This window comes from Toxotes jaculatrix, chromosome 17, assembly GCF_017976425.1.
Source record: "Toxotes jaculatrix isolate fToxJac2 chromosome 17, fToxJac2.pri, whole genome shotgun sequence".
In the NCBI taxonomy this organism is placed as follows: Eukaryota; Metazoa; Chordata; class Actinopteri; family Toxotidae; genus Toxotes; species Toxotes jaculatrix.
Genome location: NC_054410.1, coordinates 23,476,117 through 23,501,713, shown reverse-complemented (window position 1 = coordinate 23,501,713; position 25,597 = coordinate 23,476,117). Strand labels below are relative to the sequence as shown.

At 41.2% G+C, this 25,597-nt stretch overlaps 3 protein-coding genes across 4 annotated transcripts in view; 1 reads left to right on the top strand and 2 right to left on the bottom strand.

The window, feature by feature from the left end:
• Positions 1-876: 876 nt before the first annotated feature.
• LOC121197647 (cyclin-K-like) lies at positions 877-15,407 on the bottom strand. Its single transcript, XM_041061336.1, has 12 exons — positions 15,352-15,407; positions 14,999-15,138; positions 6,982-7,420; positions 6,354-6,435; positions 5,616-5,747; positions 4,440-4,545; positions 4,150-4,207; positions 3,620-3,789; positions 3,315-3,487; positions 3,167-3,197; positions 2,973-3,038; positions 877-2,086 (listed from the first exon to the last, which is right to left on the bottom strand). Exons 1-12 carry the CDS (start codon positions 15,405-15,407, stop codon positions 1,635-1,637), a joined length of 1,905 nt encoding a protein of 634 aa, XP_040917270.1. The 3' UTR covers positions 877-1,634.
• setd3 (SET domain containing 3, actin histidine methyltransferase) overlaps positions 8,391-25,597 on the top strand; it is a 37,055-nt gene continuing 19,848 nt past the window's right edge. The window contains exons 1-6 of one of the 2 annotated variants that reach the window (XM_041060098.1): positions 8,391-8,714; positions 15,624-15,742; positions 17,594-17,686; positions 17,947-18,095; positions 18,514-18,586; positions 19,711-19,967. In XM_041060098.1, coding sequence (XP_040916032.1) covers positions 15,640-15,742; positions 17,594-17,686; positions 17,947-18,095; positions 18,514-18,586; positions 19,711-19,967 — 675 coding nt within the window. In that variant the 5' untranslated portion in view covers positions 8,391-8,714; positions 15,624-15,639. Of the gene's footprint in view, positions 8,715-9,054; positions 9,284-15,623; positions 15,743-17,593; positions 17,687-17,946; positions 18,096-18,513; positions 18,587-19,710; positions 19,968-25,597 lie in introns of those variants that run through there. The other variant, XM_041060099.1, reaches the window with a different exon arrangement.
• Positions 21,634-23,686, bottom strand: LOC121196901 (E3 SUMO-protein ligase ZBED1-like). The gene is made up of 3 exons (XM_041060100.1): positions 23,514-23,686; positions 22,567-22,950; positions 21,634-22,295 (listed from the first exon to the last, which is right to left on the bottom strand). The coding sequence occupies exons 1-3, from the start codon at positions 23,571-23,573 to the stop codon at positions 22,026-22,028; spliced, it is 714 nt and encodes a 237-aa protein (XP_040916034.1). The 5' UTR covers positions 23,574-23,686; the 3' UTR covers positions 21,634-22,025.

The following is a 25,597-nucleotide window of genomic DNA, read 5'->3' as shown; positions in this document are numbered from 1 at the left end:
GTGCTGCTATACCACTGTTACCAACTGAAGAATAAAATAAGTAATAATAAGAATAATACCACTGTGTTCATACCAAGCCTTTGCTTCATGGTAGGCCTGCAGTGGGAGCCACAGATCATAGCGGTGGCTGTCATGTGTCTGGCTGGATGTCTCTGTAAGAAATGTAACAACAACAACAACAACAATAATAATAATAAAAGTCTGAACAATTACAATAGAGTTCCATGCTGCTTTGCATGTGCGGCCCCCAGCCCCCTCAGGCGTGTAACCCTAATAACAATGATAGAATATACAAGGATGGCTTGCAGGGACCTTTTGCCCCTGACACTATCAGTGCTTTGACCCTAACATATATGCAACAGATGATCTAGCCCCCACAGAGCCCTAATCTCAAGAGACAAAAGACACTGAGACAGACTAAATCCACAGTAGAACGGTGACAAGTTCTCCAAGATACATGGAATGACCTACCTGCCAAGACCTTGGAAAAAGTGTGTGGAGCTGTCCTGGGGAGAACTGGTGCTGTTGTAAATGCAAGGGGGTCACAACTAATACTGACTTAGTTTAGTTTTTTTCTCCTCACTGCACTTTGGATGACATTAGCTGATTAAAAACTATTCATGGTTTCATTTTTAGAGACTCCACACTTTACATTTAGTGTCTAAAACTTTTACACAGGAATGTAGCTAATATCGTTAAATACCATCCTGTTTAAAATCAGTTCAAAAGAACACAATAGATGATCTAGCACATGACAGTTGGTGTCCATGAAGGTTCCCACTCATGAGCTCCTGGTGATAGGGCTGTGGCCCTGTGTGCAGTGTATGGTGTCAGACAACATTGTAATAGTATTATATAATGAAATACTGACATAAACACAATTTACAGTTTGTGGTTTACTGCACTATTACAGTAAAAAAACATCCTCAGCATTTTTTAAAAGGGTATGATTATTCACATTACATGTTTACATACAAACTGATTTTGGTTGGCACCAGCAGGTTTTTGTTTGTAAATAAAAACAAACCACTTCAATAAAAAGAGATAAAGGAAACTCATTCCCAACCCATGAAGTGAAACAGCTGTAGATTGTTCTGAAATATAAAACAATTTCCACAGGAAAAAAAACATAATGGGATGAACAATGTAAAAAAAAAAAAAAAAAAAAGCTGCCTTTTACGGTGCTGCGTTCTTTTATATGCGAATAAAAAGGGAACAGTATGAAACTCCATATCTGCTGTCAGAATATAACTCAGCAATATCCAAATTGAAAAATCTGACACAAAAGAAAAGCAGTGATCCCAGTCTTTAAACTGGACATGAGATAAAAACAGATGTGAACACTGTTTACTCCTGATGTGTTGAGCAAAAAAAGAAGAGACTCAAAGGAAGACATGACATGACATTTACAACACATATTTTGAGAACTGCAAAAAGCATAGAAACTAACACAAATTAGCAGCACGTCCTTTTCTTATCTGTTCCATATTATATAATATAATGAAGAGTGTCTGAGGAACCACGGACACTGGAAATGTTTGATCATAAAAGGTACCGTAATAATGTTTAACATTTTCTACAGTAGTGATTGATCAGTCAGAACTTTTCTGAACCTTCCCTTGTCTGGGTGGTAATCATCTCATCCATGTACCCCGACTCAGCCCGCTCATGGGGGGCATCCTGGGTGGAAGCGGATGGGGAAGCTGATTGTGTCCTGCAGTTGATGGTGGCTGGTATGCACTACTCAAACTAGGTGCCATCACCATGACTGACGGGGATGGAGGTGCAAGCAGGTAGCTATAGGCTGAGATTGGGGGAGTGTGGTAGGATGTGGGGGCCAGAGGATAGTGGTAATGGTGGTGGTAGCCCAGTGGTGGGGCACAGGCCTGGGGTACAGTGGTGTAACAGGAGTCCTCTGTCGTCATCATGGACTGCAGCTTCTGGTACCCATCGCTGGACATCAGCGAGTTGAAGCTGGTAATGTCCATGGGCGGAGGTGGTGGAGGAGGGCAGTGGGGTAAAGGTGGGGGGGCTGGTTCAGAGGGGAGATCTGGGGCTGGTGGGTTGGAGGAAGAGGGATTATGATCTGTGAGATAAAAGAAAGAAAGATGAATTGAACAAAAAACCAAAGTCCAAAGGTGTAGAACTGAATTAGCAGGACTGCTAATGCACATGATATAAATTTTTTGCTATTAGCAGACTGATGACCACGACTGACACTCATATCCTATCTGAACCTCAGATCTGTGTTGTGTTCCTGTTGTACTGCAAACACTGGAGACGGTCTGCTGCCATTCTTACCAGTGTGCTGATGCCAACCAGATGGGTGAGCCGAGTCTCGTGTTCATGGCTTTTCACCAAAACTTCTATTTGAGTAGAAGCAGCTTGGGACTCTGAAGAGTGAAGTTCACTTCTGAATGCATGTAAATGTCCATAATGCTTAACTGCATTTGGCCTGTTGTTAGGTTTCTAACCCCAAATGGGAAGAGCCCTATTGTGTTATTGGTTTTGGTTATTGTTATTGTTATTATTATTGCTGGTGGACAACTGTCACTTTTGGTGTCTGACATCTGCACCATTCTATACCCCCTCTGAAAATTTCACTTGCATAAATTTTACAGTGTATGCTGCAGTACCACTGTTACCAATGGAAGAATTAAAAATGATAATAATAAATAAATACTAAATAAATATGGGTGATTACAATAGGGTTCACACACACTGCTTTGCATACATGGCCCCCAGCCCTTTGTCTTAATCATCTACAAATTCTACTGCAAATGTGAGATTTGATTCTATGAATCATTACAATTTATTCATTTGATTTATTTGAAGTCTTGAAGAATCAGGCTTTGTTGACAATAATCAAAATATAGAAAATGGCTGGCCTTGTCCTTTAAAGCAGCTTTACTTAAGACTGCAAGGACAGCTGATGGAGTTCAGAAATGGTGGAAAGGGCAGTGGACACTGACCAGGGTTTATGGATGGAGGAGGTGGGGGCGGTGGAGGAGGTGGAGGAGGCTCTAGATTTGGGAGTTCTGGAAAACAAAAACACCAGACAGACAAAGCATTGATAAAGAAAAACAATTTATAACTGACAATGAGCTTAAACTGAAGTGTGAGTCCTCCAGAGTGTTTCTAATAGCTAGACAGGATTTGTTCTTACTAGTGGCCTTGCTGTCGTCTTTAGGAGAGGGCTTTAAAAAAAGAATGTAAATAATGTCAATGTCAGAAAATGCTCCGTTTGAAGTACAGACATGAGATAAAACACTCACTAATACAGGCTGAGATTCATGAACCTTAAGTCCACATACCGGAGCTGGTCTGGGTGGTCTGGGGCTGGTCTGAGGAGAGGCCGCCTTGGCCGACAGCAGGGCTGAGGGGGGCAGGGTGGAAGGTGGTGGGGGGGTTTCTCCTGTTCCCATCCCTTCATCAGGCATCTGCTGCTTAGCCTGAGAATACAAGTCCAAGATCTGGTGGCAGATATCTTTGAGATGGAGGAGAGCAAGGGAGAGTAGGAGAAGCAAAGAAAGCAGGAGAAAAGGCAGAAAAATTAGAAAAGATTATAAATATACATACTATAAAACAAATATATACAGTGTGAGAGCATTTCCATTACCTTCCAGCACCTCCACAGGTACATCATGAACAAACTGCTCCCACCAGCGCAGGGACAACTGTTTAAAGGTCCAGTCCTGGATGTCAAACTTACAGAGACGTCCAGCCAGGTACATGACAGCCACTGCTATGATCTGTGGCTCCCACTGCAGGGCCACCATGGTGCAAAGGCTTGGTGTGAACACAGTGGTCTTATTATTATTATTCCCATTTGCCAATCTACTATCATCTGGTATAAATTACATTCTATAGCCTTAGTAGAAGACATGCAAGAGATAAAATTATTGCTTGACTCTTCAGGTACTGTTACCATGCCCTCATGCCCTGTTACATGTTAAATAATTTAACAATCTCAGTGCTTTAGTCTAGCGTTTTTCCATCCCTGTCCACTGAGAACAGTGAATAAATTACCAACTGTTTAGACATGAAAAGGGTGAAGAATAAATATACTGAACATAGGCACAAAATGTTCTTACTGTGGTCATCCCTTCAATTTCTATTTCAGTCAAAAGTACTAGTTTCTGAGCTCACCTGTCATTCACAAAGGTCCAGGCCATCTGAACCAGTTTCTGCACCTTATTCTTGTCACCTGAAAAAAAGCAGTGGTTTCTCCATCAGCTACATTTCTGAAAATAGTTTTGTAAATGTAATTGAGAGGATGATAGTGTTTCAATACAAATGTTCTTAACACAGACTTAGGCCAACTAATTAGTCCATGCACACTAAAGTCAGGGCCTTGTGGTATAAATTTCTTTACTCACTATTCTTAGCAATACTGAATGTTTGTCATATGCCCCAGAAATGAACAAAGACAGATGTACCTTTGAGTTGCTTCGCATAACGCAGCAGGAACTGGTAGGGATGTTCCACCTGCAGATCAAATTTGATGGTCTGCAGCAGGATGCGCTCCAACACCATCACCTCCTCCTGTACGGAACAGGATTCTTCCATGAGCAAATGGTGACAAACTTCATATGATAATCCTCACAGTGCAAGTCACAGTGGCCTGTCAACATTCTAAAGTGATCTGATCTGACGGACAACAGATTGCTATGTGGACAACAGATCACCTATCTGTAGGACAACAACATGAAATGTGTATGTTTAGTACATGCACTGCCCCCAAGCATCACGAGACTAAACATATTTCTAAACATCTTCTAGCATATGTGGGGCATGGTTCGAACAGGGTTCCAGGTTCAAAACCCGGTCTGGGCTCTTCTGTGTGGAGTGTGCATGTTCTCTCTGCGCCTGCGTGGGTTTTCTCTGGGTACTCCAGCTTCCTCCCACAATCCCAAAAACATGCACGCTACTCTACATTGCTCCTAGGTGTGAGTGTGTGTGTGTGTGTGTCCCTCTGATTGACTGGTGACCAGTCCAGGGTGTACCCCGCCTCTTGCCTCTAGTCAGCTGGGACAGGCTCCAGCTCCCTGTGATCCTCATGGATCAAGCGGTATAGAAAATGGATGGATGGATGATGTTACTTTTATAATAAAAAAAAAACCTTAAAGGAGAAAAGTCTCATTTTAAATTGTTTTGTCTATTTGAATTTCTCCTGATTTATCATGACAACTTATGCTTTCTGTGAATCAAAGTGTAGTCTGACATGATGTTATTTTAAGCTTTATTTCTGTTCTTTTTATTTACTCATGAATGATGATCACATGATGATTTTAAATATCATGTGAGTTTGTTTAACAGGTGTGCTCCGTGTGTGTATCTGGGGTTTCTTTATGCAGGATAGCCAGCTCAGTCACAAAGGGACAGCACTTCTGATTTGAATACAACTTTGGAAATATATTTCTACATCACAGTGGTGTTTATCACATATTGCACACAGTTTCATTACCCAGTCCAGCATAATTTCATAGGGTTTTCCAGTCCCCATTGACAGTGACACTGAGACAATCTTGATGGTTGTGCATGCGTTGTTATGGAGAGTGCATGTAAAAAAAATTACGTAGTCATAGAACCGCTACATTTCTATAGTTACAAACCTTGGGATCATCTCCAAACTGTGCAAACTGAGTGTCACTGAGCAGGATACGAGCTGTCTTGATGATGTCCTTGCACTTCTTTGGAGTTTCCTCTACTTTGCCTGCAAGGAAAAGGCAACATCCTCCTGTCACCTGGAGGTACAGGCACCAGATTAGGAACAAACTGTATTCAAAATGCACAGGAAATTCCATTTTCACAGCCTGTTAGAGAAACATACAGATGCCGACTCAATAATATGAAGCAGATCATTGGAGTCAGTTGAGATGCTGGACTGACCATGACTCACAAAGCAACTCATGAGCTCAGTCTTTTATGTAGTAATGAAGGTGCATTTCAAGAGTTTGAACTTGTTGCCACTGCAGCAGTGGATAAATACATTTCTGCATGTCCTCTTCTGGTAATTCAAATTTATGCTTAAAGGTGCAAAATGTTCTCCATGCACTGTAGGATTTTTCACTGACCTACCAAATGGGAGAAACCCAAAGGCTGATGAACAATGTTGCACAGAGAACAATAATACAACTGAAAAATGTTGCTGCCTGGTTCAAAACACTTTCCCACTGAATGCACATAATTCAGTGGTACCAAACCAGCTCAGGAAATCCTGAATCCAAAATGATGAAACTGAACGAGCAGCACCATAGACATAAACATTCTTCCAGCATCCATACAACATGGGCATTACTAAAAGACTTAAAGAACAGTCTGTTTGATCAATGTCAGAAGTGCATACTTACATATCTGGGAAACTGCTTGAAAGAGTGGAACATGTAGAAGCGGTGGAAATACACAATCCCTGTTGCCAGAGTGTCATAGTGCCTGAAACAACAGAGGTTAAGAAGATTGACAGCACGGTTTTAACACTGTTCACAGTGGTTACCTATTAAATCACTCTCAGGAAGAACTGCTCGCCTCACAGAGTCTATAACGATCCCACACCACACACGGATGCTACAGTCAAGCTGGAGAATCCTCAATATTACAGCGACGCCTCAGTCAACACTGTGGCTGACTGTACGCAATGTTTATGTTTATGATCAGCTCTGAAAAGCCTGTAACGTAACCAAACGTGACTGCTCACATTTGCCCAAATGATACATGCGTTGACTTTATTCTTTTTTCAGGATGTTTTGTCGACCAATCAGGAAAAATGCAGCTCACAGCCTGATTCCTAACACAAGCCATCAACCATCCAAGTAAAGGCGGCTTTCATGGATCAGGTCTCCAGTTATACTGTGACAGTGGACGCTTTGTTTGGCGTATGCAGCCAGTCTCTGTCATACAGGTAATTTAGCTAGTATCCTAGTTAGCTAGTTCCCTGTATGTTGGCGTTAGGTTAGCACTGTGTTTCCCACAGAAGGATACAGCCCGAGCCGTGTGCCCACATCAAAGATGAACCGAGCGCCTTCTCTGCGGTACCGGGCCTCGGTGGCAGGGTCCAGTCCTTCTGACTGGGACGGAGTGTGGGCCAAGTCCTTCTTGTCCCAGTACCAACATGGTTTGATGTGGTCCAGGTTGGCCAGGTCCTTCCTGTCCCAGTATAAGTGGGGTCTGATGAGGTCCAGGGTGGACGAGCCCTTTTTGTCCTGCCCACAGCAGGACTTGAGGCTGGAGATGAATGTTGTTGATGTACAGAGAAGAAAGGAGCATTTAACCTGATGACTGTTCCAGTCCGGCGGGGAGCGACACCAGCTTCTGTTACAGCGATGGAAGTGACAAAAATAACGACTCAAACTAACCTCTGCTTCTTTTACACAGTAACGATAACGTAGCAATTCCACTGATGTGTAAAAAGTGAAATGTCCTCAATGTGCTTGGGAAGCAGCCGCCTTCTACGAACGCGGCTTCTAATCCACAGCCTCTTCTTGGAATTTTCCGGTCCACCTTAAAAGTAGCATAACGCATGTAGAGGGCGTTGTTCAGTCATTTTCAAGCTGACCCATCAACTGAAAGACGCCCCAAATAAAGAAATGAATTCGAGAGCATGCTGTGCTAAAGTACAAAGTTAAAGTTGCCGACAACAGAACTATTTCTATCTTTTATATTTGTGATTTTTCTCTTTTTCGTTTTTGATGGATCAGCTTGAAAAATGACTGAATATGCGTCATGCCACTTTTAAGATGGACCGGAAAATTGCAAGGAGCTGTGGATGATAAATCGCCCGCATCCGCCCCATCCAAACAGAGACCACCGGAACACGGCGGAGTTACATTCACGACTGACATGTCTTTAAACCAATCACCACAGCTCAATCGTTACCAAATATGGTCGCTTTTAGCTTTCTAAAAGTAAGCATCCAATCAAATTACTCCAAAAAAACACTGTTAGAAATGACATTCTCATGTCCTTAAGTTTTGAGAACCATTTATTTGAGACCATATAACGAGGGTGAAAAGAAAATAGATCTAAATGATAAAAAAGTGGCCTATAATATCACAAAGAGGTGATTTTTTTTAAAACAAACTCCTGAACTAATCTATTTTTACGTCTTTCTTGCTGGAAATGAAAACTATAGTGTGTCCGTGTGTAAATAAATGAAATGCTAGAAGGAGGAGATCAAATAAACTTAATCTCCTTTTGAAGATAGAACCACAGGAGAGTTACAGTTCTTAGAATGAAAACTTTACCCCGCGTCATGTGCGTCTGTAAAGCTTCGAACCAATTAAGGCAAGTTGTGACAGAGGTGGTTCCCAGTTGGTGCAGCCTAAGGACAGCCGTGCAGCGCTTGACTCAGAAAACTGCGGCCACCTTCCCCCGCGAGGCTTTAATGTCATGTGACACAGTGACGTTCTGCATTGCCAGAGAAAGTCGGATAACATTTCTAACGAATCTGCATTGTTTTAAGTCCAGCACGTTTCACGTTAATACGTGATGGGTACCGTTCACAAAAGTCAGCACTGCGCCGCTTGATGTCTGATATTTACACGAATCAGCAGTTTCAACCAGTAAACTGTCGTGTTCCGTGAGCGTTCTGTCCAACAACCAATTAGAATTCCAGAATCCAGCGTTCTATCTGAAAGTTACACCAATCAAACGCGGGACTGAGTCAAGGTTGGTTTGTGCGCAAGAACAGAGGAACTGCTGCTGTCACTGGAAAGGTATGAGTGAACTGGAGAAAAATGTCTACGGCTGGGTTTGATGTTTAGTTCTGACTCGGCCATCACTCTTATTCTCTGTCAAGTGTGTGTATATGGTGTACAGATTCCTGCATCGTAGCGGACAAGGCTAGCTAACCAGCACATCAGCCCTTTCTACAACTCAGGCTGAGCCTTAATCACTGTACAGCTTAGCAGCTAACAGCTAGCCCGTTAACGTTTGTCGATACAAAATGAATGAGCTCCGTATTTTACCGTGCCCCGTTTCGCTTACGGCTTTGTTTGAATGGGCGTGAGTCCTCGGTGTTAAGAAACTAGCAGCTGGCCTAGTTAGTGGGAGAGACTACAACAATCCGAGGGGCTAACCTGTGCTGGGCTGTTAGCTGGGGGAGAGAACCGTGTTTATAGCGCTCTTGTGCCACAATTAAAATGAAGCCCCGATACCACCGTACTTGCGTAAAGATGTCACACAGTGCTTGATAATTTCCGCCATGGGAGAGTTGGTAGAGAGAGGCTGAGTGTGGCTCTTGAGATCAGCCACGCTGCTAACTGTGTCGTTAGCCTCGGGCTGGGTGAGGAAGCCTTTGAAAAGGCTTTATTCTTATACTGTATATTATTATTATTATACTTTATACTTATACTTCAGTTAGGCTTGGAGAGAAACACTAAGTTTTGTCTGTTGAACTTAAGTCAGAGATCCCTGTATTATTTATTGATTTATTGATTGATTATTAACTTTTCTGTTCATATCTGACTGACCCTACAGCTTTCAGTGGAGTTGGTTTCGTAGCCCATCTGTGGTTATCTTCAAAACCACACAAACCACATTCATCAGTGTGCCACAAGTCATTTCCGGAGTCATGCCCTTTCCATTTGTGATAATCCTGTGGAAAAGTACACATGTGATTTCATTAGACAATACATGTTCCTGACTAAATTAAACCTTACTATAGAGTTTAATTGGTTTTCAAGCTTTTATTCAACAGATGCAGTAGTTTTTTGCATATAGAGAGGTTAAATCTGCATTAAGTCAGCTTTAATCTGCATTAAAGCAACTGTTTTCAGAGAACAAGCTGTAAAAAGCCATTGTCCACTACTCAGCATCAGCAGACAGACCTAGTTAGAGACCAGCTGGTGAACATACACCATATCATGTTCACTATAACAACTTCATATGGTAACAATATGTCAGTTTTTGTGTTTTCACATTGACCCCAGGAGGTCAAAAAACCCTCATTAATCTATCTGGAGTGCAACTGTATTCCTAAAAGCTGGTCCAAAAGAGGGTAAAAAGTACAGCCCCTTTCTTGACTGAGTAGTTGTGGTTAAACCTGTGTTTGTATGCCTTGGTACGAATAAGTTAATCAACAGTTGGAGAAAGCCAGGGCAGAGGTTGCCTGAAGCTCCCTTCCTCTAGTAAGTGACTGGCATTGGACCACAGTGACAACTGCTCCTGAATGTCACTGAGCAGCTGTGTGGTGTGAGAAGGAAAGTGACACACACACACTCTGGGGCTGTGTGGTGGTAATGTGAGTTTAAACAGAAAGAGACCCCAACTGCCATAAAAGACCTCAGCCACTTCCTAGATTGGGAAAGTGCATGTGTGTGTAAGTTTGAGGGAGGGAGGACACATTGGGTGAGCAGTTGCACAGTGAGGAGGAAATTGAATTGGTCCACATACAGTTGACATTGGCACTTGGTCTGTTTGTTGTTGTCATTTTGCTGGTGGGGAAGCCATTAAACGGACACTGTAACTTACTCTTCATACTGAAATGTCAGACTGGCACTGACAGCAGTGAGTGAGGTTAGAGGATCAGAGCATATGGTGTATATCGTGCAGCTTCTCCTCCCTCTCTATCTCTGCTTTGCTTTCCATGTGGAATCTGCAAGTTATCAAGGTGTTAAGGTGGTGACATCATGTTAAATGACTAACCAGCATGGCAGTCCATTTTCATCACGCTCACTCATGGGGACTCCAATGTCCTGTGTTTGTAGAAGTTAGAAGTTGACAGATTGATCCAAGAAGCTAAAGAAAAAAAACTCAGTGTAATTATGTGAATGTCTTGAAGGACAAAGGTGTTTTCAATGATAGTTACTTAATGTCCAGTCACAAGTTATATGTAATGTGGACTTTCTGGTTAGATATAATATTTATAATATCAGTGATTGTTCACTATAATGGAGATAATTTTGTGTTTTATTTTTCTTCAAGTCTCTCCACTCTATCATGCTGCAGCTCTGATGATTGATATTTTATTCAAGAAAATTACGAACATCTGTAAATATGAATACTTGGAACTGCATATTGAAGATGATACTACTAGGGCTGCCCCCAACCAGTCGACTTACCTATTCGACTGGTAGTCTTGTTGCCTAGTTGCCAGGTCCTCCAGCAAGGACACTGTGTGAACATTTACATGCTAAGTGGCTAATGTTAGGCTACTTACATGTTTCAGATGATAAACCATGTTTGAGATTGGCGATTGATAGGCGAATATTTACCTGCAGAGTTTGCATGTCACTCTCTTGGGGTTGTCTTTTACCCTCTGATTTCTGAATCATTTCCTGTTTGACCTAGGTAATTAAGGCTACTGTGAGGCAGGAGCTGTTGGTGGAGTCCCACTTGAGAAACGTGTTAAGAAAAATAAAGTAGCTGCTGCTTTTTAGGGCTGAACGATTTTAGGAAAAGATCTAATTGCAATTTTTCTGGCAGATATTTTGATTTAATTCACTTTTTTTTTTTTTTCCAAATGAAGCTTCAGTGCAATATTCACAATGTACAGTGACATTTACAAACATGACAGAAAACTACATCATACCATTACATGCAATCACTCTAATGCTAAAAGAGCCATCTTTGACGGTCTTAACTTAAAGTAGTGCAAAAAAATCCTTAACTGTGTTAAGGTTAAAAAAAAAGTGAAATATCCCAGGGCAATATTCTCTGCGGTGTGGTCAGTGGGAAAGTATGCTGTCTGTAGGCCGCAACTTTTCAACTCAAAGTTGTCATTTATGAAACGCACAGTCAAACTAAGATACAGCTCAGTCGTTCTGCTTGACCACATATCAGTAGTTTTGGCATAATACTCCACATTTTTCAGCTCTGTTACCACTTTTTCTCTGCATGTAGCAGTGGGATGGCAACCTGGTTTAAGTAGATGAGGGAGGGAATCGCATATCTTCTGCTCTTATACGGAGTTACGCTGGCAAAAGATGCTGTAATTGTAGTCTGTTTGCTAGTACGGGCCTGAGCATCATTTTCGCGAGACTTTTCACCGGACTTTTTCGTCATGCAAATGCATGTGGTGATTTTTCAAGTGCCGGTATAAATTGGTTGTGTTTCCGCTGGATATTGCAACTTTGGCGCGACAAGTTTTGCACAGTACCTGTTTCTGGTGCACGTCTGCAGCCTCAAACCCGAAATGCTCCCAAATGACCAACGTGTTGTTTTTCTTGGGGATTAAATCCCGTAACTCTGCTTCTGCTCCAGCTGAAGCAACTTCACAAATTAAGGAGCAGGTGGAACAGATTTGATTGCGTTAGCCTGACCTGTCCACGAGCAGCATGCCACTGGTGGGCTGGTCATGGTGAGCTTGGCAGGTAGGGAGACGGCATGTATTTATAATAAAAGGCATTCTATTCTATTCTATTCTTCTATTCTATTTGTAAAATAGCTGACACAGCAGATCCTGTAATATAAATCGATATTACATCAATATTACTAATCGATAATAGATACTATAAATCGTTCAGCCCTACTGCTGTTCATCCTACTTCAATTTGATGTCCCGTTTATTATTTTATTTATAAACATGCCCATGGAGGCGAACTCAAAAGGCTTAGTTACATTATTATCTAATAACTGCTAGGACCAGCGATGTAAACAATCTTAAAACTTTTGCACATGCACACATTAAAAGATCTAGAGATCTGTAAAACAGAATCAGTTGCACGTGTGGTGTTCAAAATCTGATGAAAAGAATGCATATGCATATTTCTGTCTTTGTGTACACACAGTCATGAATTTACACAGAATATTATGCATCTGATCCCGGCTGTGCTCCCACAGCACACGGTGTGAGAACCAATGGTCAAGCCCACTCTGATTGTTTTGTCGAGTATTTACACCAACAACATGACAGATACATTGAGTTTAGGTACTCTTCCCATCTCCAGTTATTCGTTTTTGTAGCTTAGCTAATCTCAAAATGTTTTTTTCAGTCAGTGCATCTGATTCAATGAGAGCAGGTCACAGTTCCCTTGGTTGGTGCTTAGCTAACATCATTGATATAATATATAGTTAAGTGCATAGGGAGGTATATAGAGTTATAGCTAATTACACAGATACTAATGCTAGCTAGCTAACGTCACTTGTCAGCCTAGCAGGGTTACAGAGCATTACCCCTTCTGTGCAGCATAGCCTGAAGAAACATCACCGCTGCTGTTACTCTTTGGTCAATGGAGGCATTCCGAGTTGGACTTATCATAAGTTGGACAAAATGCATTTGTTTCAAATTGGTATTCTGAATTTAACAGTTATTAATTTAATTAAATAACTAAGTAATGTGTGGCACATAACATGAAGACACACTGTCCATGACCAATTATTATTGATGTTTTTGGTTAAAGTTAACAAAGACATAGCCTTGTAATTAATTACAAATTCTGACAAAACTTCCATCAATGTGTTCTAGGATGATTAAAATACTTTGCATGTTGCAGAATAGCATGTTGCTATTCTTATAATTCATTCCAGATATGCACCATAAAAACCGTCAACAAACTTGATGTTTTTTATGGTGCATATCTGGTATGAAACAAGAGCTTGCTAAATCATCCTTACCCTAACCTAAACCTGATTCTAACCTGGACCCTAAAACCAAGTCTTAACCTTCAAACAGCCCTTGAAGTTGTGAGGATTGGCCAAAATGTGCTCTCAAAGACAAAATGCTCTCACAGTGATGTTTTTTGAACCAAAATTTGTCCACACAAGCATAGAAAAACATGTACACACTCACAGCTCACATGCTGGCTGTGACGGAGAACATGAAGTAAAACATACTCCATATTTTATTATATTTAAGATATAAATAAATTATATCCCTGTTCTGAATGTATTATGAATTAGTAGACTGTGCGGTTTGGAAAGGAATGCATTCGTGAAGCACGGTGGCTTCAGAAAGTAATCAGACCTCTTCACCTTTTCCGCACTTTATTGTTAAGTAGAGTTGATTGTAAGTTGATAAATTGCTCTCAACAACACTCACCAATTCATAATGACAGAGTGAAATCATGTTTTTAGAAACTTTTGTCAATCAAAGTTAAAAACTGACCTGGACTCATTAACAAAAGCGTTCAAACCATTAATTCAGTACTAATAGAAGCCTCTTTACCAGCAGGGATCTGGAAGGGAACTAAATAGTTTGTCTAAAGCCTGTGTATGTACATGTTATGTTTCAAAAATTTTCAGTAATATCCTAGTTAAGTCAGTTTCGTGGGTCGTGGGTCTGATGCTATCTGTATGTTTAAAGTTTAACCAGAGATCTCAGAGATGTTAGAGTCAAAATATTAGCATGTGTAATGAAAACATTTGGCATAGTTAGACACCACTAGAGCTGAGTGAGAAAAAAATCTTTGTTTTGCAAAATGTTACTGTAATTTTGCTATGCTCTCTATTCTGTACACACTACTGCATGTCTATCTGACCTGAAGAGGGACCCTACTCTGTTGCTCTTCTGGAGCTTTCTTCCATTTTTTCCCAGTTCAAGGCTTTTTGTGGAGTTTTTCCTTGACCAGTTTTAGGAACTACAAACAGAGGGTGTCCTATGCTGTAGAGATTATAAAGCCCGTTAAGGCAGATTAGTAAAATTTGGCAGGATACATAAAATTGAAAAAACTCTGGGTTTATTTAAACATTTATATCCAGTGAAGACTAGAATTATCACCCCATCGTTGCTTGCCTCTGCTAAGTTTCTCTTTACACCCATGTCTTACTAGACTCATATACACTGCTCAAAAAAAATTAAAGGAACACTTCAAAAATGCATCAGATCTCAAAGGGAAAAAAAATCATGCCAGATATCTTTACTGATATGGACTGGGTAATGTGTTAGGAATGAAAGGATACCACATTGTTGATGGAAATGAAAATTATCAACCTACAGAGGGCTGAATTCAGAGACACCCCGAAAATCAAAGTGAAAAAATTATGCAGCAGGCTGGTCTGTTTTGCTGAAATTTCATTGCAGCAACTCAGAATGGTACTCAGCAGTTTGTATGGCCCCCACGTGCTTGTTTGCATGCTTGAGAACGTCGGGGCATGCTCTTAATGAGATGACGGATGGTGTCTTGAGGTATTTCCTCCCAGATCTGGACCAGAGCATCACTGAGCTCCTGGATAGTCTGAGGTGCAACCTGGCGGCGCCGGCTGGACCAAAACACAATGTCCCAGAGGTGTTCTATTGGATTTAGGTCAGGCGAGCGTGGGGGCCAGACAATGGTATCAATTTCTTCATCCTCCAGGAACTGCCTGCATACTCTCGCCACATGAGGCCGGACATTGTCGTGCACCAGGAGGAACCCAGGGCCAACTGCACCAGCACAGGGTCTGACAATGGGTCCAAGGATTTCATCCCGTTACCTAATGGCAGTCAGGGTGCTGTTGTCTAGCCTGTAGGGGTCTGCGCGTCCCTCCATGGATATGCCTCCACAGATCATCACTGACCCACCACAAAACTGGTCATGCTGAATGATGTTACATGCAGCATAACGTTCTCCACAGCTTCTCCAGACCCTTTCACGTCTGTCACATGTGCTCAGGGTGAACCTGCTCTCATCTGTGAAAAGCGGGATGTTTTGCTAAGTCAGAGTATGAAATACTAACGATAATAATGATGTGTCCTCTTATCCCAGCTGTCCATCCAGCACCATGGGAAAGAAGAGTCGGGTGAAGACTCAGAAGTCGGGCTTGGGAGCCAGTGCTGTGGTTTCCCCCAAGGAGATGATGAACCTCATTTCTGAACTGCTTCAGAGTAGGTTTACTTCAAACTTATAAACTTACTCTAACTCCACAGTCTTTACCAGGGAATTCATCTTTTTTTTGCACACATATTCCATTGCACACAGAGGTAACTAGATGGTAACTCACAAGATCAGGAACAGCTGCATGCACTGTTGTATTCAAGCACTTTCACGCTGTTGATAATAATAATAGTAATACCTACAATAACAATGATAGCAGCACAAATTGATAATAATATGACAGATTGCAGATTTATTAAGATAAGATAAGAGAATCCTTTATTAGTCCCTCAGTGGGGAAATTGCATTTAGCAACAGCAGGGATACAGTACAGTAAGTGAAAGTGAGATATAAGTAAGAGGCCAATATGGCCAGAACAAGATTTAAATAAGGTAGAATAACTAAGAGACAAGAAAATAGCTGCTGTAAAAAATAAAATATACATAAATAAATAAATATGAGATGGAGATTGTTGAATTGAGTGACTATAGTACACAAATATTGCACACTAATAACTGGGTTATTGCACATTGATGTATGGTAATCAGTATGTGTGTTAACAATGTTCGTTATTATCACTTCCTTTGCCTAGTATGTGGTATTTGAGAACAAGCACCAAATAGGCACTATGTTTTTTCACATTGGGTGTAGAAATTGTAAAGTAAAATTAACAATGCTGATGAATGTTTCGGGAGATCTGGATCTTACAGCTACAGAGTCAGAGATACCTGCAGATTGAGGACAGGGAGACAGAGGACATACAGGAAAAGCACAAGAGCGACAGAGAGAGAAGAGAGAGGCGCTCAGTGTGTCAGCCTCGGTCTATAGCAGCATAGCTAAGGATTGTTCAGAACTCACCCCCACACATCTCAATGAGGTCACTGCAGTGAGGTTCCAACACAGAAGGATAGGGCAAAACAAAACAAAAAGAAACTAGCCAAATCTGATACAACTTTGGCTGCACTGCAGTGCAGTGTCATCTAGCAAATGATAAACTAATTGTCCATGTGTTGTTTTTCAGTGGGTAACTCTGAACTGCAAACATTACTTTTTTGTGTTTTATACCACAAGCTCTAGCTTTCCCTCTGCAGACAAACCTCTCTTTTTGTCTCATTCAGTTGAGCACATGGCAGCAACAGTTTTCAACTACATCCTCAGTTTCACACATTGACCATACAGTGTTCAGACATACATAATGTAGTTGTTTAACCTAGTCTTGTTAGTGCTTAACCCTTCAGGTTTTCTGTTATTCTTTCATACTGTGGATGGGTATTAAGTGAATTTGTGTGTGTTATTAAAAAAGCTCTTTAAAAGTCCTTGTCTGTGTAACTTGACCCTGCGGAAACCATAAACAATATTTGAGGATCAAAGAACTATTTTATGAATTTCTTCTGAAATGGAGAGTTTCTCTGGTAACAACAGCGCACCAGCTGGGAGTCTCTGCAAAATTTCGTTATGTTCGCATAATGACAATAAAGACTCTAGAATCTTGAATCATAATGAAAGCATTAGCAGGGTGCTTGTAGTGTGTAGTTAGGTTTATGTTCTCAGTGAACCAAAACAGCTGGGAGCGATGAAGGAAGCAGGATGGAGGTCAGATAAAGATACTGACACAGTTTGTCTCTAAAAGCAAGTACCTCATGTCCAAGTCTTGTGCATCAGTTGTCAAAGACTAAACTGGCTAAACTGAGTTCTGCCACCAACATACATCTACATCATTTAGTGTTGATTTGCTCTTTATGTTGCCGTGGTTTAGTTATGTTTTGCTTCATTTTCAGGCTGTCATGCCATGATTCTGGTGTGTTTGGTTGTATGGGTCAGCTGAAGCAATACAGTTGAGGTGTTGCTCTCTGTTTTCCCAGAATGTAGCAGTGCAGCACCCTCTGCTGGTAAAGAGTGGGAGGAGTACGTCCAGATCAGAGGCTTGGTGGAGAAGATCCGTAAAAAACAAAAGGGTGAGGGCATGTGCACACACACACAATCACACACACAATCACACACACACACACACACACACACACACACACACACACACACACACACACACACACACACACACACTTTTCCATTTTCCATTTTCCATTTTTCACTTTTTTGAAGTGCTGAAATTGTTGATTTGCTCTTGCAGTACCAAAGAAATCCACATGCAGAAATGAAACATTATTGTTCCTCTGTGTGTGGGTGTGGGTGTGTGTGCGCGTGCGTGTGTGTTCAGGAATGTCAGTAGTGTTTGAGGGCAGCAGAGAGGACTACTTCCCAGACCTGATGTCCTGGGCTCAGGAAAACGGAGCTTCCTGTGACGGCTTCACTGTGACCAACTTTGGTACAGAGGGCTACGGCCTGCGAGCCACCAGAGACGTCAAGGTGAGCTCAGCACAGTGCTGACAACTTTGTTTTTGATTTTTAAAAGGCCGGGGCGATGATAGTCAGTACTTTTGTTGTTGTTAACAAATCCCATAAAAATTCAACGGGCTTGGAGCTGAGAGCCGCAGACAGTAGGGATGTCAGAAGGTATGGACTAATATATTATTGGTTTTAGTATGAGCAATAGAAGAGTGTGACCATTTGATCATGTAGTAGAAAATAGTTGGCAGAGGTCACTGTGCTGTCGTTGTTAAGGGAGTGAAGATTGTTTGAATTTTCTTGTTTGAGGAGCAGTGCTGTCTAAATGAAAAGAGCTCCTGCCACCTGTTGCATCAGATTAGCAGAGAACATATAATGCCTACTCTGTTACTTACTTGTGTGTGTTTGTGTTTGTGTGTGTGTCTGTGTGTGCGCGTAGGCAGAGGAGCTATTCCTGTGGATTCCCAGGAAGATGCTGATGACAGTGGAGTCGGCCCAGAACTCTGCATTAGGTGGGAATTTCTGGAAACTGCACCATTCTGGAGAAACAGAACATATCTACATCATTTAATTTACAGCTATCATCATTTACAGCTGTGGAATATATGATCTATAAGAGAAAACGCCAAATAGATTTCAATTAAAATTACTTTATGTAAAGTAGCTTACTTAATATGTACCATATTACATGTCTAGGTTATATACATAAGTTGTATGCAGAAGTATGGTCACCTCTGGGCAAATTCCATTATTGCTGATTTTTGAAGTAAAAGAAAAAAAAAGAACCCCTGTTTTCTCCCTTTGTGAAGTCGATAAACAAAAAAAAAATCAGAGAAATATTGAATTTGCCCAGGAGCAGACATAAGCATATGTCCCTACCAATATTTTTACCCATCTCAAACCATCTTATCATTTCAACTCACCTCCACGTTACTGGTAAGATCTATGCAGCAGCTATGAGCTGCCAGGTTTGTGTGTTTGCTTTCCTCTTGGGGAAATGGTGGATACTCAGTTACAATCTGGCAACTCTCAGCTTCAAACTGCATAAGGCAATGCTGAGCCTGACAGCATCAGTGGTGGAGTTGGTGACAAGCAGAGGTGAATCTGAAAGGATAAGGATTTTTAGTTTAAAGGTTCCAAATGTCACAGAATTGTAATCAATCATTGTCTTCTTTGACATTAGCTGGAGAAACATTTCCTTTTTAAAGCCTCTCTCCCTCCTCCCATGTGTGTTTACTGCATGTGAGTCAGTAAGACATGAACATTGATTAAAGAGTAAATTTTATGTGTATATCTGTGCACACATGCATATGAATAACAAAAAAGAGAGAGGGATCAAGTGAGTATACTATTTTGGCCACCTGACAAAAAAATGTCTCTGCCAAAGATAAAAATCAAACAGACCTGTTAGCATGTTGATATATACTGTAGCAGGTTTTAATCTAGATGCCATCCTAAGAATCACCAAATCAGTTCTGCTCTACTTACTTCCACCACAGATGTTCTGTCATTTCAATGGAACATTTCCTCACCTTCAGCGTGTGAAAACATCTTCTGCACCAGTAACACCAGATTTTCTGACTATTAAAAGCAGTGTTGTGTTATCCTGTAACTGACTGTAACCTCTGTGTCTCAGGTCCTCTGTATAGCCAGGACCGGATCCTGCAGGCCATGGGCAATGTGACGCTTGCCCTCCACTTGTTGTGTGAGCGGGCCAACCCCACTTCACCCTGGCTGCCGTACATCCGCACTCTTCCTCAGGAGTACGACACGCCGCTGTACTACCAGCAGGACGAGGTGCAGCTGCTGCTGGGCACACAGGCAGTGCAGGATGTCCTGAGTCAGTATAAAAACACTGCACGTCAGTACGCCTACTTCTACAAACTGGTACAGGTACGCAGAGACAACACACACACATACATTAACGTACATAGTTGTAGTTACTTGTTACTTCATTTTTTGATAGTAAAAAAGTTTAAATACTATTGTTGTGTTGAAGGCCTTACACCCCCATATTCCACTACACCTTGTTTTGTTTATACTTATTTTGCCTTACTGAGTTCACTTTTCCACTGTGCACCAATATTTCTAAGTGCTGCTGAACAGGGAAACACAGGACTCTCTGTAACAGTCCTATAGGTTAATGCTGTGGCCAGCAGTGTTCATATTCACTTTATGAGAAATCGTGTTTGGCTGTAATCTTGGTGAGCAGGTCTAAATATCACATAACCCTTGAGCCTCGGCTGCTGTAGCCATGAATTCAGACGCGTTGTTTTTACAGTTGAGAAAAAAACATGTTGCCATGGTTACTGAATTCACCCATAGCCGACCCTGAATTGAAATTAAAGTGAGCTGATTTAAGGTGCAGGTTCAGCTTTCAGATTTCTCATCAGTGTCATCTTTATTTTCCACCTGCCATTGGAGAATTACATAGCAGAATTTTAATATTGGTGATTGGATGTTTCTTGTTGAAATGCACCTTGGGAAGTCACGGAAGTCACGGTTCTACCTCGAAGTTTGTCCACAGTCTTGTACCTTCGACTTTTTATCAAAGAAACACATATTTTCAAACACAGTTGTTCATCCTCTGTTCTGATGAACCAGGAGAGTTCCATGTTGATCCAGGCTGTAGAACAGCTCCAACTGTGAGTCATTAACATTGTCTATGGGAAAAATGAATGGGAGTTTAACTGCAGGTACCAGGAGTGCCAGATATAGCTCAGACTCTCTCTCTCCCCCATTACTATTGTTGGACCTGTTTTGATGGGAGAATTTACAGCTTTACTGTACACACATATAAATATACAGCTCCACCCAGCCTCAGCCTGAGCAGAAGTGTAATCAGTCAGCAGTAGAACTACCTGTATGGCTGTACAGGGTTTAAATCACAGATTTAACACTGAACCACACCTCAGAACACTGAAAATGTTTTGCTATTGTTACTTTGTTACTGTTATTTCACTGGGACTGGGACTCCAGACTCACAATGGAGATTGTTTCTTCTGTGGTATTTGCTACCGTTGCTTGTGTAAATGTCAGAAGTTGGATCTCAGTACTTGTTGTAGTGTACTTGCTGGTTTAGATGTGAGTGTGTCTTGGCTAAATGATTACAAAGCCAACACAGCTGCGTATGGCAACCTGCCACCATTCACTGTAGCAACATTGAAAGCTTATACATAAATTAGTGACCATCACATTTTATTACCTGAAATACATAATGATAAAGTGAAGTAAAATCTCCAGTAATAACTTACTACTACCACTGACAGAGTTGTAACACATGTATTCTTTAACTTACATTTAACTTAGATTTAATATACATTAAGATGTTTAACTTCAATTAACACATTTGTTATTTTCAACAAAAGATTAGAAAGATCTCTTTTATTTAGTAACACCTTAAAGAACCTTCAGTACTGTGTGATGTAGTTGTAACATCTAAATGATTTTTTGGTTTTAGATGTAGTCTTTCACCATCAAAAAAAATGTCCACACTTGCAAAGAAATGTCCATAGTTTTTTTTTCCCTATAGAACAAAGATGCAGCTTTGTGTGTTCACAGCTGTGTAATGCCTTGTACCTTCATGGCAAATTAAATGGCAAAATAAATAATAAAATAGAAGGCTTAATTCCTTTAGAGGTAGAACCAACTTACTGTAGCTCATATACTGTAGAACATAGAACAGAACACAACACAACACATTGTGATGTGAGTGATCAAGTTGTACTGAACAACATTCATAGCTCTGGAATGACCAGATTCTTGTGGAGACAGACCAGCTGGTCCACATGTTGTGGAGTGAGCATGCTCCGTTGTGCTGATACAATGTCCCCCGCAGTGGAGAACACTCTTTATGCAGTTATGCTCGTACCGGGGATGCATAAGTATCGTTTGGCTAGCTTGGCTAGGAGAGGATACACAAGATCCATGGTGCTCCACCACTCAAGGGGGTCATCTGTGAGAGGAAGTGAAGGGGCCTCCAGATGCATGCAAACCTCTTGACTTGGGCTGCACTGTGGTGACAACAACACTAAAGGTTTGGCTCAGAAGTACAGTCAGTGAAGATGGCCTTGTGGTGGAGCGAGTGGAGGGGCCGGCCTCCTCCAGCTTCTGGCCTTTGTCTCGAACCTCCTCAACTACATCATCCTCCTCATCATCATCATGCCTCTCAGCCATGTCATCACCTTCCTCTTCAGGGACTTGAGCCTCTTGCCTCAGCACCTGCCACAGGGAAACAGTAAAATAAGACAGGTTTAAGCATTCGCATTTCAAAATTATTAAACAAATACAAAAGCATTATCATAATTAAATGTACTACATATTAATTTTACAGTCTATATTTTACACTTGAACAAAACTTGCCCAATGAGACTAAGGCATTAAATTTTTTGTTTTTGATTGGCCATATTTTTCTAATACAAAGCATTCTATCAATCAGATAATTAATCATTCTCTAAAGTAGTAGAATTATTTTTATCAAAGGAGAGACTACCTTGAGGGATGCAGCTGCTGTAGTCATTCTGCTGTATGTCTCTACTTTTTCATCCTCTGAAAGGAATGGTAGAGCTTTAAAGTCTGGGTCGAGGGCAGATGCTATATGGAGTGTGTCCCTCTCTTTTGTAGATGTATATCTCTTCATTAAATCTTCCCAGATGGCATGCTTGATTTCACAGGTCATCAGGCCATCCTCTGGTGCAGGGGTGAAATCGGCCAGGACCTGTGCATGTAGTGGGGCAATGACAGAGAAAGTAGGCATGCTCTCTTCAGACATTGTGGTGGTGGCCAACTTCATGGGCTTGAGTACCTTCACTAGGTGTTCAGCACCAGACACATCTGCCTCACTCAGTGTGCAGATGTCATGTGCACCTTTTCTCACCTGTAAGGATGATGGGAATTGAGAACATGAATTGGAATAGTTAGCATAAAGGAATCAACATTATATGTTTTAAGGTTCATCCATTCATGTTGTTCACACAATGATGTATCAGAAATAATAAAATCAGTAAGAATTAGCATGTGTAGACCTACTGTTTTCCCACACTGAAATATCCAGAATGAGAATCCATAAGGGAATTCCTTAGCTAATGCTAAGGCAAATGGCAAAGGCTATTGTCACTGGCAAATGCAAAGGAATGGTATGTGGCACAGCATGTACACAAGCGTCAACTTACATCCTGTGAGCCAGACAACAACTGACACAACAATAGATGGATACAGCTAACTGGTTAACATTATTAACATGTATCAGTCTGGCTTACTGTATATATGTATGATACACTCATATGAAAATGGCTGCTGTGCAACAAGCCATTTATTTGCATTGCAGTAGCCTTTGCCATTTGCCTTAGCATCACCAAACTAGTGCCCTCAGACTGATAATTTATCAACCAGTAATTGCATTGACACTAGGTCTAATAAAATCTTAAATTCCATACTTACTTGAGGAGAGAGGAGCACAGCATAGACAGCTGGCTGTTGTTCAAGGAACCTATCAACCATATCAAAGCCACTGTTCCACCTTGTTGGAACATCTGTCTTCAGTTTGTGTTTAGGCAGTTCTGGTAGAATGAAAAAAAATAGCCCATTACTAGTAGCCTACATTCAGAATTATATTTTTATAGCCTATTTATAAATTAGAAGTTCATAAAAAGCTTGATTTGTATGCTACTAGGCTACTGTTAAAATAGATTAACTTCGCTTTCAGAGGCAAACATTTTATTTTTACTTTTTAATTAATTTTAAGCCTTTGACTTACCAAGCAGGGCCTGCTTTTGTTCCAACACATGACTAGCTGTGGTGCTGCGATGAAAGAAGGTCGTGATCCGTCTGACTCTCCCCAACAGTCGAGCTACAGTGGGCAACTTGGCGAGGTTTAGGGTGTGTGCGTAACACCAGATGTGTAGAAAGTTGCCAAGCTCTGCAGCCAGGGCCATATTTGGAGCATTGTTGGTGATGAGAACCAGGTCGTGTTTCTCTATTCCCCACTCATCCGCCACAGCTTTGAGAAACTCACACATATTTGCGCCTGTCCATAGCTCTTGTCTGAAGCACGTAGAAAGTTAGCTTCCATTCACTGCTGACATGATGAGATGTAACGGTCACGTATGAGACTGTGGCTCTGGATGTCCACGCGTCACAAGTTATTGCTACCCTGTGAGCAGACTTGAGGGACTCTAGCACTAAAAACATTTTTTCTCATTGTAAAGATTAGGAATCGAGTTCTTTGTAAACAAAGCTATCACATATCTTGGCTCCATATTGTGGACCATGTAGCGGAAGCCTTGGTTTTCCACCACACTGTATGACCTCATATCTTTGGCAGTGAAGTAAGATATTGACTTAGTGATTTTCTTACCTCGCTCGGAGCTAGTTTTGTCACCTCGTGGAGAGTGCGCTGGTTTGATGGAATGAGAGGCTTTTGGCGGTCTACACACTAGCTTTTAGCCCCGGTGGAGCTGGATGGATTGGTTTGCTGTCAGTCGATGGCTTTTGTTGGTCCATTTCACACGGCTCTCTCCTCGCTAGCATGATGAACTCGCTCACTTGCTCTGTTACAGGGTTGGTCTGGTTGTGACTGTTAGTCAACAGCCCCGCCGTGCGTTTAAATTCTGTATGACAGCAGGTAACCGGAGGAGTCACTGCTGTGTTTTGCTACAAAAAAAAAAAAAAAATGCAAAAATAATCAATGTTTGGAAATTTAATAATCGTCTCATAATTGTCCATAATATAATCGCGATTAATCAATAATCAGTTTTTTTTCACCACCCCTACTAACTAGCTAAGTAGTCTTATTTCAGGCACGTTAACACTAGAGTGACAAAGTCATCCAGGACGTGCCATCCAGGTGTCATCCAGAACGTGCTGTGCGGTTGAGCCTGCTTCAGTTTTTGCTGCAACACAATGTGACATCATCCAACACAGTGCTGTATTGGCCAGTCACAAATCTGCTTATGTCCCATTATTAAAGGATAGCTCAGCTTTCATCAGAATTCACCAGTCCTCCTCTCTGAAGTCAACCTCTTCTTCTCTCATCACAGCATCTGCGTGTTTGTTTTAATTACATCATGAACAGACAGGACAGACAGACAATATTTGTATATTAAGATAATAGCCCTGAAATCTGTGTTTTCCTTCAGACTGTCTGACTGAGATTATTCTTCTGACTGTCCAGTAGTATGCCTTTTACAATTACTTTTTTTTTTACTTTTTACTTTTTTTTCAATTACTAACACAATATTACACAACATTGTCAAGTGTCAAATATAAATAATTCTGGTAGAAATCAGCAGTAACCATAGCTACATTGCTTTGGTTACTGCTCTGTATGTTACCTGACATTGCAGTTTTGGAGACTCCACTAGGTGGGAGTGTTGTGTTTTAAATGGTTTAACATTAGCAAGCTAGAAGAAGAACCCCAGTGCTGATGGAGCTGTAGTCACTGACCTGTTACTGTTGGTTTCAGTGCTCTGATGCTGTCCATTTGATTCATGTTGATTTCAGTGATATTCTACATTCTCTGAATA